General features: G+C 34.7%; 1 protein-coding gene across 1 annotated transcript in view; it reads left to right on the top strand.

Annotated features, from left to right (window-relative positions):
- Positions 1 to 17341, top strand: part of ADAM32 (ADAM metallopeptidase domain 32) — a 173610-nt gene that overhangs the window by 142238 nt on the left and 14031 nt on the right. Inside the window, exon 17 of the mRNA XM_044226004.1 lies at positions 689 to 772. Within this exon, the coding sequence (XP_044081939.1) occupies positions 689 to 772 (84 nt within the window). The remainder of the gene's footprint in view (positions 1 to 688; positions 773 to 17341) is intronic.

Genomic DNA, 17341 nt, shown 5'->3' with positions numbered 1-17341 from the left:
AATAAATGTCTTGATTATGTTGAATTGGTTTTCTTTCAATATAAACTTTTGATATTTGGAACAAAAAATAAAATTGGGAGATGTAAACTGTGTTCGTAGGGATAGTTTTGTTAGATTTTAGGGTAGTATAATAAAAAGTGGTTATATGGTTATAATTTTTGTTGGTCTTGTTTTATTTATACCTTCTATTTCCCTATACTGAGTTATTTTTTAAGACTAATTTTTAGAGAAGATTTAGGCTCACAGCAAAACAGAGAGGAAGGTATAGAATTCCCATATACTCCCTTGCTCCCACACAAGCATAGTCTCCCTTATTATCAACAATCCCCTACCAGAGTGGGATAGCTTTTACAACTGATGAACCTACATTGACACACCATTATCACCCAGTCCATACTTTATATTAGGCTTATCTGAAAAACCCCTCAATACTTGGAGACTAAACAGACATTTTTAAATAGCACAGGTGCCAAAGGAGACATTTTAAGAGAAACTGAAAAATATTTTGTACTAAATGAAAATGAAAACAACATATAAAAATTTACAGGTTACAGTAAAAGTAGTACTTAGATTGAAATGTATTACATTGAATGGTAGGTCTTACTGTATAAAATTACTGATTGTAATGTTAAGACATTTAGATTCCTGTAACATGGAAAAAGGTTTTTTGCATTTTTTCTTTTTTTAGATATGTATAAATCATGAATGTGTAGATGCAACTGACGTTATAAGTGCATCAGTCTTTTGTTCAGAGAAGTGCGGAGGACATGGAGTAAGTAAGCACAAAATTTTTGTTTCCCCAAATCACATCTATCTTGGACACTTTATAGCATCATTTAACTAAGTTATTCAACATCTATCGTGTTTCTTTTATTTGAGAGTCTGTGTTGTGTATCACTTATGTGGAGTTAAATTGGGTCACTAAATTTATAACCAAAGGTACTTTTAGAGAACACTGTATAGAATTAAATTGTTAATGACCTTAACAGATACATTCTTATAGATGGCTACTCTTCAGAGGTGTTCAATGAACACATTCACCTGTTCATTAAGGGAAGATAATTATTCCATAATTTGTGTGTCTCTGAATATGTGCACTGAGGAAAAACTATTGGTTTTATCTTCCTTTTTAAATACACTGTTTCTTTAGCAGTTTTAAGTTCATAGCAAAATTGAGAAGTACACAGATTTCCTTTTTACCTCCTAATCCCAGTACACAGCTTCTTTCACCATCAATGTTCTCCACCAGAGTGGAGTACATTTGTTATCATCATAAACCTACAAAAACACCATTATCAGTCAAAGTCCTTAGTTTACGTAGGGAGTGCTCTTGGTGTTGTTTGTTCTACATGTTTAGACAAATGTATAATGGCTGGTATCCATCATTAATGGTATCATATAGAGTGGTTCCATAGCCCTAAAAATCTTCTATGCTCTGCCTACTCAACCCTCCAGTCCTCCTATTCCTGAGAACTATCAGTCATTTAAGTGTCCCCATAGTTTTGCTTTTTCCAGAATGCCATACAGTTGGAATCTTATAGTGTGTAGTCTCTTCAGACTGGTTCCTTAGCTTAATAATATGCATTTAAAATTCCTTCATGTTCTTTTCTGGCTTGATAGCTCATTTCTTTTTAGTGTTACTATTTCCTTATTTGGATGTTAGCATAACTTATTCATTCACCTACTGAAGATAGGTATCTTGGTTGTTTCACATTTTTGGTTATAAATAAAGCAGCTATAAACATTCATGTGCAGTTTTTAATATGGGAATAAATTTTCAGCTCATTTGGGTAAATTCTAAAGACTAATTAACTGGGGATGCCTGGGTGGCTCAGTCATTTAAGCATCTGCCTTCAGCTCAGGTCATGATCTCAGGGTACTGACTGAGGCCTGCGTCAGGCTCCCTGCTCAGGGGGGAGTCTCTTTCTCCCTCTCCTTTGCCACCCATGCTCATGCTCTTTCTCTTTCTCTCTCTCTCAAATAAATAAATAAAATCTTAAAAAAAAAAACAAAGGTCAAAAAACCATCATTTAGGTCTTTTGGTATGATTTTTTCTTACCCTTTCATTTGGGATATATTCCTCTTCTATTCATTTTGTCTAATACTCTGTGTTTGTTTTTATGTAGTAGGGTGGTCAGCTACATCTCCTGGCCTTGAAAGTAGTAGCTTTGTGTAGAAGAGGTTTTGTGGTGCGCTGCAGTGCAATGCCCCCTGGGCACCAGAAGCAGCACTCTGTGTGTTTTCTGTGTGGACTGCATGTACCCTGCTATGGTGCTTGAGCCATATTTGCCTCAGCCCAGCAAGCTGCAATGACCTCCTCTGCCTATTGTCGGCTCACTGAACAGGGTTTGGTTCCTGTGCTGTTAAGAGACTTACCTGTCTGAGGTCACCACAGGTTCTCTGGTAGAAAAGATTGGCAATCAGACTAGGTGCTTGCAGTCAGCCTCCGTGCTACAACTATGGATGCACCAAATGGTGGGGCTTGCTCTTTATGTGGCCAACTGAGACATTTTTGTTAGTGGGTGGGGCTGCTAGGCCAACTAGACATCCACAATTAGCTTCTTTGCCACGGTTGCAAGCATGCCAAATGGCAGAGCTTCCTCTGTGTGCAGCCAGTGAAGAGGCCTGGCTGGAGTTATATACTGGTGTGTGTGGTTATCTCCATTTTCCCCAGGGCAGAAGTCACTCTGGAGAGACACTCTTCCCTGATGGGGTTGCTTGCAATGTGAAGCAGGGCAGGGGCTTCCTTGGAGAGATGCTTGCTACAGCATGCAGGTCAGATAGGGCAGGTCTGATGGGGAATGTGGAGACAGGGCATGCAGTGCTAGCTAGAGAGAAGGAAAAAGCACTCCCACAAGTGTCAGCTGTCTAAGCTGGGGGAGGTAGAGAGAAATTGTGCCCACCAGCAATTTTATTCCTGGAGGTATCTACTGAAGATACTGTATGTATTTTGAGATAAGTAAATAAACCTTCTTCATGTATATCCTAGGCACTTTTCAAACTATTGCTTCTGTGCTATGCTTTAGGTCAAGTTATTTATTATGCTGACTCTTTAAGGGTGAGGACTCAGTTTGCTATCATGCTCAAGCTCTCCCAAGTTAAACCCTGATGATTTAGAAAGTTCCTCCTACCTTTTTTAATGTAGTCTTCTCTCTATGGTGGATCATCTGTTCTACCAGTTTTCAGGTCATTTTCAGAGTTAGTTGCATATATGTAGCTATTATCTCAGTGTGTCTGTGGGATGAATGAGCTCAGGTTCCTCCTACTCAACCATCTTCCCTGAAACTCTCCTATTTTTTCTTTAAATTGACTTTCTGTTCTGTTTTCCTCACTTTCTTCTGGAACTCCAATTATTCTAATATATATGTTTGATGGTTTCCCATTAGATCACGTGTTATTTTCTTCATTGTTTTTCATTATGTTTTCTTTGTTCTACTATAACGGGATTATTTAAAAGTTTCTATAATCTGGATCAACATTTCTATCTTCTGTTTGTTTTATACTGCTATAGATGCTCTCTATTGCATTTTTCTTGTCATTTATTACATTCTGTATCTCTGGAATTTTTTATGATTTCTCTTTGCTAAATTCCTCAAAATAGCTTTGTTGAATTCTTTTTCAGCTAAATTGCCAAATTCTGTGTTTTGAGTTCAGTTACTGGAGTATTATTGTTATCTTTTGGTAATAACATGTTTCCAGGATTCTTCATGTTCCTCAAGTTTTGTGTTGCTCTTTTCACATTCGAAGTAGTCAGCTTCTTAAATCTTTACTAGTTGTCGTCAGCAGTTTGCTGCTAGCAAATATTATCTTATATCTTATATCTGGGTCTTTTTACAACCTGGTATGGATATATTTGCTCCACATTTCTTGCACCCTCATATATATATATAAAAATATTATATATTATATTTTATATATTTATATAATAGAATATTTATATATAAAATATATAAATATATATTTATATATTAAATATATATATTTATATATAAATTTATATGTAAATTTATTATATATTTATATATAAAATATAAAATATATTTTTATATAAAATATATAAATATATAAAAAATATAAAACACATAATATATAATATATTAAATATATAAATATATTAATATTCATATCAACTTAATTAATTCATATTAATCATTAACTTATATAATTAATATATCATTTAATTTAATTACTATTTATATATAATTAATTGATATTAATCTATATTGATATTAATTATATATTATTAAGTGTATATTATATACACTTTATATAAAAATATATTTATATATGTTAATATTAATTATATATAAATATTAATATATTTATATATAATTAATTTATATATTGTATATAAATTATAAATATATATTATAAATGTAATATAAGATTCCTTTATATATATAGTTTATATATGTAGTATATATAGTATATATAAATTATATATATTATATATAAACTATATATAAAGTATATATATTTATATTACATTATAATATATTTATATATAATACATTTATATATAAATATATATAAATTTATATTTGTATAAATGTATATACATTTATATAAATGTAAAATATATAAATATATAGATATATGTAAATATAAAATTATATTTTATGTATAATATAATATAATAATATATAATATATAGTATATATACATAAGGTATATATTATTATACATAAAGTATATATACTATATATAGTATATATACACTAATATAAATACTATATTTATATATATAAATAATATATATTTATATTTAATAATATATATTTATATTTAATATATATAAATATATATATTTATATACAACATGGATTTTCCCAGCACTAATTATTGAAGAAACTCTTCCCCCCCGCTGTATATTCTTGTCTCTTCTATTATAGATTAATTGACCATTTAAGGACGGGTTTATTTTGGTCCCTCTATGCTGTTCTATTTATGTACATGTCTGTTTCTGTGCCAATAGTGTACTGTTTTGATTACTATAACATTGTAGTATATGTCTTAAAGTCTGGGGTTCTAATACCTCCAGCTTTGTTCTTCTTTCTCAACCTCTCATTGGCTGTTCAGGGTTTCTTGTGTTCCATACTAATGGTTTCAGTATTATTTGTTCTAGTACTGTAAAAAATGCCATCTGTATTGTGTTCAGAATTGTATTGACTCCGTAGATTGCTTTGGATAGTATGGACACTTTAACAATATTCAATCTTCTAATTCATAACCATGGAATATCTTTTCATTTACTTGTGTTGTCTTCAATTTCTTTCAGCAGTGTTTTTTTTAATAAACATATAATATATTTTTTATAAACATATAATATATTTTTATCCCCAGAGGTACAGGTCTGTGAAGGATTACACACCAGGTTTACACACTTCACAGCACTCACCATAGCACATACCCTCCCCAATGTCCATAACCCCACCCCCCTTCTTCCAACCCCCCTCCCGCCAGCGACCCTCAGTTTGTTTTGTGAGATTTATAGTTTACAGAGTATAGGTTTCTCATCAACTAGGTTAAGGTTATTCCTAGATTTTTTGAGGGGAGGGGTGCAGTTCTTATGGGATTGTTTTTTTAAATTGCTCTTTATGCTCCTTGTTATTATATAGAAATACAACTGATTTATGTGTATTAATTTTGTATCTTAAAAAAGTTTACTGAATTCATTTATACCTTCAAATAGTTTTTTGGTGGAGTCTTCAGGGTTTTGTATGTATTGTATTTTACTATCTGCAAATAGTGACCAATATGGATGCATTCTTTTTATTTTTTCTTGTCTGATTGAGGTGACTGAAATTGCCAGTACTATGTTGAATAAAAGTAGTGAGAGTAGACCTCGTTGCCTTGTTCTTAGTCTTAGAGGAAAAGCTCTTGGTTTTTCAACATAGAGCATGATGTTAAGTATAGGGTGAGATTTTTTATGATAAACTGATATTGAATATTAAATGCTTTTTCTTCATTTATTGAGATGATCATGTTATTTTTGTCTTCATTTGGCTAGTATAGTATCACATTGGTTAATTTGGGAATATTGAACCATCCTTGAATCACCAGAATAAAATCCCACTTGGCCAACCTGAATAAATTTTTAAATGTGTTGTTGAATGCTGTTTGCTAATATTTTGTTGAGAATTTTTGCATCTGTGTCCATGAGCGATACTGGCCTATAGTTCTTTTGTTTGTTTTTCTTGTGCTGTCTACATCTGGTTTTGCTCTCTATTAAAGCAATTCTGGCCTCATTGAATGTATTTAGGAGCTGGCTTTCTTCTTGTAGTTTTAGAATAATTTGAAGAGAATAGATATTAATCAATGTCTACTACGTTTATTAGTATTTTCCATTTATTGTTATTGTTCTTTATTCCTATTTATGTCTTCCACTGTTTTCCTGTCTTTGTGGTTCTAGTTGAGCCTTATATATGATGCTGTTTTCTCTCCTTTCTTAACATATCAGTTATACTTCTACTATATACTAGTAGTATATACTATCTACTATCTACTATGTAGTATATACTATATACTATGTTTACTTTTTTAGTAGTTGCCCTACTATTTGCAATATACATTTACAACTAATCTAAGTCCAGTTTCAAATAACACTGTCCTACGAGTAGTGTAAGTAATCTTATAATAAATAAATAATCAATATCTTATTTCCCAATCTTCATATCATGTTGTGATTCATTTTACTCACACAAAAGCATATATACTTGTTGTTATCATTACTTTGAATAATCTGGTATCTATTAGATCAATTAAGAACAATAAAAGTTTTTATTTTATGTTCATTTACCCCATCCTTAATGCTCCTTTTCTCTGTATGTAAAATACAATTTTTCTGCCCTGTATAGTTTTCCTTTTCTCTGATGAACTTCTTTTGTCATTTCTTCCAAGGTAGGCCTGCTCTTGACAAATCTCTCAATTTTTGTTTGTCTGAGAGAGTCTCTTTTTTCCTTTTTTTTTTTTTTTAAAGATTTTATTTATTTATTTGACAGACAGAGATCACAAGTAGGCAGAGAGGCAGGCAGAGAGAGAAAGGAGGAAGCAGGCTCCCCACTGAGCAGAGAGCCCGATGCGGGGCTCGATCCCAGGACCCTGGGATCATGACCCGAGTCGAAGGCAGAGGCATTAACCCACTGAGCCACTCAGGTGCCCCTCTTTTTTCCTTTTAAAGAGTATTTTGCAGGATTCCAAATTCTAACTTGGTGATTATTTTCTTAAGACACTAAATATTTCACTCCATGCTCTTCTTGCTTACATCAATTCAGAATAATGGTCTAATGTAATTTTTATCCTTGCACCTCTCTAGATTTCCCCCCTTTCTGGCTTTTTTCAAGATTTTTCTTCATCTTTGATTTTCTAAAGTATGAAGATGATATAGCTAGGTGGAAATTTTTGCTTGTTGTTTTCTGAGCTTCTTAGAACTATGGTTTGGTGTCTGACCTTAAAAATGTTCAGTTATTATTCATTTAAATATCTCTTATTTCTTTATTTTCGTAATGTATTCCAAATACACATATGGGTGTGCCTTTTATAGTTGTGCCACAGTCCTTGGGATTTCTGTGGTTCTTTTTCAGTCTTTGTTTCTCATTAGTTTTCAGTTTTGGAAGTTACTGTTGAGATACCCTCAAAATCAGAGATTCTTTCCTCAAGCTTCATAGGTCTACTCCTGATTCCATCAAAGTCATTGTTTATTTCTTTCACAATTTTATCTCCAGCATTTCTTTTTAGATTCCTGTAGAGAGAGAGAGATAGAGAGAGAGAGGGAGAGTGCACACAAAGAAGGAGAGGGAGAAGCAGACTCCCTGCTGAGCAGTGAGCTCAATGTGGGACTCCATCCCAAGACCCTGGGATCATGACCCGAGCTGAAGACAGACACTTAATCAACTGAGCTACCTAGGTGCCCCTTTAGATTCTTTCTTAATAGTTTCATTTTCCACCTTTTATTACCCATCTATACTTGCATGCTGTCTGTTTTATCCATTAGAGCCCTTAGTGTTTCTGGTCTGATAATTCTGACATCCTTGCTTTAGCTGAGTCTGGTTCTGGTGTTTGCTCTGTTCACATTGTGGTTTTTGTTTTGTTTTTGCTTTTTTGTATGCCTCGTGATTTTTTTCTTGGTAGCTGTACATGATGTACTGAGTAAAAGGAACTAATAATAATGTATTGGTAAATTGTGTTGGAAAGGTGGGGGGTGGTAGAATTCTGTAATCATAATTAAGTCTCATTCTTTTAATGAGCTTATGCCTCTGGTCTGTGAATTTCACAAGTGCTTGTAAGTTTTTTTCTTCTTTTACGTGGGACAGTATGGCTAGAATAGACTGGAATTGGGCATTTCCCTTCCATTATGTCAGTTAGGCTCTGAAAAAAACTCAATAATTTTAGGCTCTGGTAAAATAGTTTCTCTTTAAGTTAGGTTGTTAAGAAGAATAGAGTTGGAGAGGATGTGGAAAAAGGGGAACCCTCTTACACTGTTGGTGGGAATGCAAGTTGGTGCAGCCTCTTTGGAGAACAGTGTGGAGATTCCTCAAGAAATTAAAAATAGAGCTTCCCTATGACCCTGCAATTGCACTCCTGGGTATTTACCCCAAAGACACAGGTGTTGTGAAAAGAAGGGCCATCTGTACCCCAATGTTTATAGCAGCAATGGCCACAGTCGCCAAACTATGGAAAGAACCAAGATGCCCTTCAACGGATGAATGGATAAGGAAGATGTGGTCCATATACACTATGGAGTATTATGCCTCCATCAGAAAGGATGAATACCCAACTTTTGTAGCAACATGGACGGGACTGGAAGAGATTATGCTGAGTGAAATAAGTCAAGCAGAGAGAGTCAATTATCATATGGTTTCACTTATTTGTGGAGCATAACCAATAGCATGGAGGACAAGGGGCGTTAGAGAGGAGTAGGGAATTTGGGTAAATTGGAAGGGGAGGTGAACCGTGAGAGACTATGGACTCTGAAAAACAGTCTGAGGGGTTTGAAGTGGCGGGGTGGGTGGGAGGTTGGGGTACCAGGTGGTGGGTATTATAGAGGGCATGGCTAGCATGGAGCACTGGGTGTGGTGAAAAAATAATGAATAATGTTTTTCTGAAAATAAATAAATTGGAAAAAAAAAAAGAAGAATAGAGTACTCCTGCATATTTCAAAACTGGTCCTTTTCTCTTCCCCCTGCTGTGGGTACAGGGAGATTTTCTCTTATATTTTATGTGAGAATCTGGTTGAGCTTCTGGATGTAAAGCTCAGAAAAGTATGGGGACACTCTAATAACTAGACCCCCCACCCCTACAGCACACTGAAGTTTCTAACTCTAATGGAGCCTCCAAGTAGTACATCAATGACAGTTTCATTTTTTCTACTCTGGTACTGATTCCCACGTGGCCTTCTGTTTTATTAAGTTCTGACTTTGTATATTTGCCTGTGTCTCTAGTTTTGGAGGTGATTGTTTGTGATCTCACCTTTCTGATGGATATAGAAGAGTTGTTAATTTTCAGCTTATTCAGCTTTTTAGTGATTAGGATAGAGTGGTGACCCCCAAGCTCCTCACATGCCAGACAAGGACAGGTGTTCTGTGCTTGTTCTCACAAAAATTTGAATAGTAGGTCTCTGCTGCTATAGCTAGAGAGATATAATTGGGCATATATAAATGGAAAATTTATTAAAATGCTTTTCTGAAAACAAAATGAAAACCGCTCTACTAAAACTTCGCAGAAGTCTTCCAGTGCAGTGACAGCCAATCCAGCCAATCATAATTCTTTTTTTTTTTTTTAAGATTTATTTATTTATTTATTTGACAGACAGAGATCACAAGTAGGTAGGGAGGCAGGTAGAGAGAGAGGAGGAAGCAGGCTCGCTGCTGAGCAGAGAGCCTGATGCAGGGCTCCATCCCAGGACCCTGGGATCACGATCTGAGCCGAAAGCAGAGTTTTTAACCCACTGAGCCACCCAGGTGCCCTCAGCCAATCATATTTCTATATAAATACTGAGATTAAATCATTTGGCATTACAAGTACTAAGTAACTATTTGATGAATTGACTCTTAAGGCAACTGACATTGAGTGAATTTGTGTAGGCAAATTGCCTTTATGTAGGTTGCCATTTAGAAAATTAGCATAAAGTCAAAATCACGCAATGGCACAATAACAAATATTAGAATAATAAGGAAAAAAAAAGATTGTAGTGTATAGGAAGTTAAAAAACCCCTCACATTCTAATACAAGTGTAAATCATTATCCAAATTAAAAAATACTGTCTGTCAAAAATTTTGTTTCAGGGTTCACAAATTTAAATATGCCAAAAGAGTAAATAAACAGGTAAGGCAAATTTGGTATACAACCATGGACATTAAATAGTTATGTTGCCATTGACATACTTACTAAGTTGTGTTTTTTTATTGTAGATTATTCTTTTGAATATCTCTGTGCATGCACATGTGTGTTCGTATACATGTATTTTTGGTGATAGGATTACATAATTATACCAGTGTTATGACATTAATTTTTGTGGTGTTCTCTTGTTATCAGTCTACCATGTATCATTACTTTTTTGTTTATTCTAAACTCATTTATTCAGGTACAGAGCTATATTCATATAGACATCTATTCTTTGTTGTTAGTTACCAAGAGCCCAGAACTGCTGGGCACAATGTAGGAATGCAAATATTTGCTGAATGTATATCTATCATCTATTTATCATCTATCGATTGATAATATAGATACATATAGGCATACCACACTTTTCAATATCTTACTTTTTCGTTCAACAATGCCTCACTCAGATGCTTCCAAATGAGGAGATACAGATTTAATAAGTATCCTTGTATATGTATGTCCTTGAATGCTAGAACCTGTGTTCCTGTGGGAAGATCACCAGGATCAACCAAGTAGTGTGACTACTTGGTTGAAGTGTGTGTGTGTATCTATATATATATATATATATATTCAAAATTTTAATGATAGATTTGTTAAAGCCAAATTATTTTTCATAAATGCCAAAACACTTTTAATTTTACTTACAATGTAAAAAAACTACCTCTTCCCCCCATCTCTCTCCTTTATCCCCAATCCTCGTGAGCAATGAGTGTTATAAATATTACCTCTGGACACTCTGGGCATGTCAAGGAAAATTTATTTGGAGGCTAAATTTGTCTGATAGGTCAATTGTTGTCTTGCTAACGATGCAAATTTTCACTCCTTCAAATTCCTAGATACTACTTATTTTCTTTCTTCATAATAAAAGTACTACTTATTTATCATGAAAGACTTTGGAAATTTAGAAATCTAAAGTAGAAAGTAAAAAATTAACTGTATTTTTTATAATGCAGACTTAACTGTTCTCCCGAAAGCTTGGTTTCTTTGTTCCATGCATCTACAAGTGTATATATGTATAAGTATGTATAAATTTATTCATTCATTCACTAAATATGTTTATGTATACATGTGTAGCCTCATTCATTTAGTCATTGACTCAACTAAGAAGACATGGTACTATGTACACAGGGTAGCAGATGATTTCTCTATCCAAAGCATTTCACTTCTAAGAATTTTTCCATTTTTTAAACATTGCCTAAAAATTGTTATAGAAAATAATATTATATAACTTTATTTCTTTTAACCAGTCCCATATGTTCAATATCATATGATGTTTGATTCTTCTTTTTTACTGAAATTTGCTTTTATGAGAAACTTGTATATTATTTCTGTGGGGGAGGTTTCCAGAAGTGGATTATAGAGTATAAGATACTAATCCCCTTTAAGATCACCTAAAATTTTTAAGTGATTTCCAGAAAGTTTATAAATTTATCCTGTGGTAATAAGTGTATGAGCATGTCTCTCTCAATTCTTCCTTTCAAGCCTAAGTACTATTTTATTTTTATTTTTTTATTAATTACATTTTTAATTTTTAAATTAACATATATTGTATTATTAGCCCCAGGGGTACAGGTCTATGAATCACCAGGTTTACAAACTTCATAGCACACGCCTTCGCAATGTCCATAACCCTACCACCCTTTGCCTACCCCCTTGCCCCTGGCAACCCTCAGTTTGTTTTGTGAGATTAAGAGTCTCTTATGGTTTGTCTCCCTCCCGATCCCATCTTCTTTCATTTATTCTTTTCCTACCCCCCAAACCACTACATTGCCTCTCAACTTCCTCATATCAGGGAGATCTTAGGATAATTGTCTTTCTCCGATTGACTTATTTCACTAAGTATAATACCCTCTAGTTCCATCCACGTTGTCGCAAATGACAAGATTTCATTTCGTTTGATGGCTGCATAGTATTTCATTGTATATATATGTACCACATCTTCTTTATCCATTCATTTGTTGATGGACATCTAGGTTCTTTCCATAGTTTGGCTATTGTGGACATTGCTGCCATAAACATTTGGGTGCACGTGCCCTTTCGGATCACATTTGTATCTTTAGGGTAAATACCCAGTAGTGCAATTGCTGGGTTGTGGGGTAGCTCTATTTTCAACCTTTTGAGGAGCCTCCATGCTGTTTTCCAGAGTGGTTGCACCAGCTTGTATTCCTACCAACAGTGTAGGAAGGTTCCCCTTTCTCTGCATCCTCACCAGCATCTGTCATTTCTTGACTTGTTAATTTTAGCCATTCTGACTGGTATGAGGTAGTATCTCATTGTGGTTTTGATTTGTGATTTCCTGATGCCAAGTGATGTGGAGCACTTTTTCATGTGTCTGTTGGCCATCTGGAAATCTTCTTTGCAGAAATGTTGGTTCATGTCTTCTGCCCATTTCTTGATTGGATTATTTGTTCTTTGGGTGTTGAGATTGATAAGTTCTTTATAGATTTTGGATACCAGCCCTTTATCTGATCTGTTATCTGCAGGTATCTTCTCCCATTCTGTCAGTTGTCTTTTGGTTTTGTTAACTGTTTCCTTTGCTGAGCAAAAGCTTTTGATCTTGATGAAGTACCAATAGTTCATTTTGCCCTTGCTTCCCTTGCCTTTGGCACTGTTCCTAGGAAGACATTGCTGTGGCTGAGGTCGAAGAGGTTGCTGCCTGTGTTCTCCTCAAGGGTTTTGATGGATTCCTTTCTCACATTGAGGTCCTTTATCCATTTTGAGTCTATTTTCATGTGTGATGTAAGGAAATGGTCCAGTTTCATTTTTCTGCATGTGGCTGTACAATTTTACCAACACCATTTGTTGAAGAGGCTGTCTTTTTTCCATTGGACATTCTTTCCTGCTTTGTTGAAGATTAGTTGACCATAGAGTTGAGGGTCTATTTCTGGGCTTGCTCTCTATTCTGTTCCATTGATCTATGTGTCTGTTTTTGTGCCAGTACCATACTGTCTTGATGATGACAGCTTTGTAATAGAGCTTGAAGTCCGGAATTGTGATGCCACCAACTTTGGCTTTCTTTTTCAATATTTCTCTGGCTATTCGAGGTCTTTTCTGATTGCATATAAATCTTAGGATTATTTGTTCCATTTCTTTGAAAAAGATGGATGGGATTTTGATAGGGATTGCATTAAATGTGCAGAATGCTTTAGGTAGCATATACATTTTCACAATATTTATTCTTCCAATCCATGAGCCTGGAACACTTTTCCATGTCTTTGTGTCTTCCTCAGTTTCTTTCGTGAGTACTTTATAGTTTTCTGAGTATAGATTCTTTGGTTAGAATAATAAACCTCTTTGGTTAGGTTTATTCCTGGTATCTTATGGTTTTGGATGCAATTGCAAATGGGATTGACTCCTTAATTTCTCTTTCTTCTGTCTTGTTGTTGGTGTAAAGAAATGCAACTGGTTTCTGTGCATTGATTTTATATCCTGACACTTTATTGAATTCCTATACAAGTTCTAGCTGATTTGGAGTGGAGTCTTTGGGTTTTCCACATAAAGTATCATATCATCGCAGAGAGTGATAGTTTGACTTCTTGTTTGCTGATTTGGATGCCTTTAATTTCTTTTTGTTGTCTGATTGCTGAGGCTAGGACTTCTGGTACTGTGTTGAATAGCAGTGTTGATAATGGACATGCCTGCCGTGTTCCTGACCTGAGTGGAAAAGCTCTCAGTTTTTCTCCATTGAGAATGATATTCGTGGTGGGTTCTTCATAGATGGCTTTGATGATATTGAGGTATGTACCCTCTATCCCCCTACACTTTGAAGAGTTTTGATCAGGAAAGGTTGCTATACTTTGTCAAATGCTTTTTCAGCATCTATTGAGAGTATCATACGGTTCTTATTCTTTTTTTTATTAATGTATTGTATCACATTGATTGATTTGTAGTTGTTGAACCAACCTTGCAGCCCAGGAATAAATTCCACTTGGTCGTGGTGAATAATCCTTTTAATGTACTGCTAGATTTTATTGGCTAGTATTTTGCTGAGAATTTTTGCATCTGTGTTCATCAAAGATATTGGCCAGAAATTCTCCTTTTTGAAGAGGCCTTTGTCTGGCTTTGGGATCAAGGTAATGCTGGCCTCATAAAATGAGTTTGGAAGTTTTCCTTCCATTTCTATTTTTTGAAACAGTTTCAGGAGAATAGGAATGAATTCTTCATTAAATGTTTGGTAGAATTCTCCTAGGAAGCTGTCTGGCCCTGGGCTCTCTTTTGTTTGGAGATTTTTGATGAGTGCTTCAATCTCCTTAGTGGTTATGGGTCTGTTCATGTTTTCTATTTCTTCCTGGTTCAGTTTTGGTAATTTATATGTCTCTGGGTATCCATCCATTTCTTCCAGATTGTCAAATTTGCTGGCATATTGTTGCTTATAATATGTTCTTATAATTGTTTGTGTTTCTTTGGTGTTGACTGTGATCTCTCCTCTTTCATTCATGATTTTATTTATTTGGGTCCTTTCTCTTTTCTTTTTGATAAGTCTGGCCAGGGGTTTATCAATCTTATTAATTCTTTCAAAGAACCAGCTCCTAGTTTCATTGATTTTTTTCTGTTGTTTTTTTGTTTTCTATTTCTTTGATTTCTTCTCTGATCTTTATTATTTCTCTTCTCCTTCTGGGTTTAAGCTTTCTTTGTTGTTCTTTGTCCAGCTCCTTTAGGTGTAGAGTTAGGTTGTGTATTTGAGACCTTTCTTGTTTCTTGAGAAACTCTTGTATTGCTATATATTTTCCTCTCAAGACTGCCTTTGCTGTGTCCCACAGATTTTGAACCATTGTGTTTTCATTATCATTTGTTTCCATGAATTTTTTCAGTTCTCTTTAATTTCTTGATTGACCCATTCATTCTTTAGAAGGATGCTGCTTAGTCTCCATGTATTTGGGTTCTTTCCAAATTTCCTCTTGTGATTGAGTTCTAGCTTCAGAGCATTGTGGTCTGAAAATATGAAGGGAATGATCCTAGTCTTTTGATACTGGTTGAGACCCGATTTATGACCCAGGATGTGATCTATTCTGGAGAATGTTCCATGTGCACTAGAGAAGAATGTGTATTCTGTTGCTTTGGGATGGAATGTTCTGAATATATCTGTGATGTCCATCTGGTCCAGTGTGTCATTTAAGGCCTTTATTTTCTTTTGCTTGGATGATCTTTTGCTTGGATGATCTGTCCATTTCAGTGAGGGGGAATGTTGAAGTCCCCTACTATTACTGTATTATTGTTGATGTGTTTCTTTGATTTTGTTATTAATAGGTTTATATAGTTGGCTTCTCCCATGTTAGGGGCATAGATATTTAAAATTGTTAGCTCTTCTCATTGGACAGACCCTTTGAGTATGATATAGTGTCCTTCCTCATCTCTTATTATAGTCTTTGGCTTAAAATCTAATTGATTTGATATAAGGATTGCCACCCCAGCTTTCTTTTGATGTCCATTAGCATGGTAAATTGTTTTCCACCTCCTCACTTTAAATCTGGAGGTGTCTTTGGGTCTAAAATGAGTTTCTTGTAGGCAGCATATTGATTTTTTTTTTCTTCTTTCTGATTTTCTGTATCTTTTGATTGGGGCATTTAACCCGTTAACATTCAGGGTAACTATTGAGAGAATTGAATTTAGTGCCATTGTATTGCCTGTAAGGTGACTGTTACTGTATATTTTCTCTGTTCCTTTCTGGTCTACTACTTTTAGGCTCTCTCTTTGCTTAGAGGACCCCTTTCAATATTTCTTGTAGAGCTGCTTTGGAGTTTATAAATTCTTTGGAGTTTGTTTGTCCTGGAAGCTTTTTATCTCTCCTTGTGTTTTCAATGATAGCCTAGCTGGATAGAGTATTTTTGGCTGTATGTTTTTCTTGTTTAGTGCTCTGAATATATCATGCCAGTTCTTTCTGGCCTGCCAGGTCTCTGTGGATAAGTCTGCTGCCAATCTAGTATTTTTACCATTGTATGTTATAGACTTCTTGTCCTGGGCTGCTTTCAGGATTTTCTTTTCATCACTAAGACTTGTAAATTTTACTATTGGACGATGGAGTGTGAACCTGTTCTTATTGATTTTGAGGGGGGTTCTCTGTGCCTCCTGGATTTTGACGTTTGTTCCCTTTGCCATATTAGGGAGATTCTCTACAATAATTCTCTCCAGTATACCTTCTGCTCCCCTTCTCTCTTTCTTCTTCTTCTGGAATCCCAATTATTCTAATGTTGTTTTGTCCTATGGTATCACTTCTCTCTCAGATTCTCCCCTCATGGTCCAGTATTTGTTTGTCTCTCTTTTGCTCAGCTTCTTTATTCTCTGTCATTTGGTCTTTGATATTACTAATTCTCTCTTTTTTTCCCAATTTATTTATTTTCAGAAAAACAGTATTCATTATTTTTTCACCACACCCAGTGACTAATTCTCTCTTCTGCCTCATTTATCCTAGAAGTAAGAACCTCCATTTCTGATTGCACCTCATTAATAGCTGGTATGATTCATCTTGGTTAGATTTTAGTTCTTTTATTTCTCCAGAAAGGACTTTTATTTCTCCAAACAGCGTTTCTCTAATATCTTCCATGCGTTTTTCGAGCCCAGCTAGCACCTTGAGAATCTTCATTCTGAACGCCAGATCTGACATATTACCAATGTCTGTATTGATGAGGTCCCTAGCCTTTGGTGCTGCTTCTTGTTATTTTTTTTGTGGTGAGTTTTTCCGCCTTCTCATTTTGCCCAGATAAGAATATATGAAGGAGCAAATAAAATACTAAAAGGGTGGCAAAGACTCAGGAAAATGTGCTTTAACCAAGTCAGAAGAGATGCCAAATTATGGGGGGAAGAAAGGGGGTAAAAAGAAGTTCAGAAAAAAGAAAGAAAAAGAAAAAAATAAAGAAAAAATATTAAAGAAAAAATATATATTAGACTGGTGAATAGAACAGAGTCATCCACTTAATTTCAGGAATATTTTGATCTCTTTGAAGAAACTACCTCCCCAAATTTT

The sequence above is a fragment of the Neovison vison genome, chromosome 11 (assembly GCF_020171115.1).
Source record: "Neovison vison isolate M4711 chromosome 11, ASM_NN_V1, whole genome shotgun sequence".
NCBI classification, from domain to species: domain Eukaryota; kingdom Metazoa; phylum Chordata; class Mammalia; order Carnivora; family Mustelidae; genus Neogale; species Neogale vison.
The sequence above is the reverse complement of the archived record's forward strand: the minus strand, read 5'-3'. Positions and strand labels throughout refer to the sequence as shown.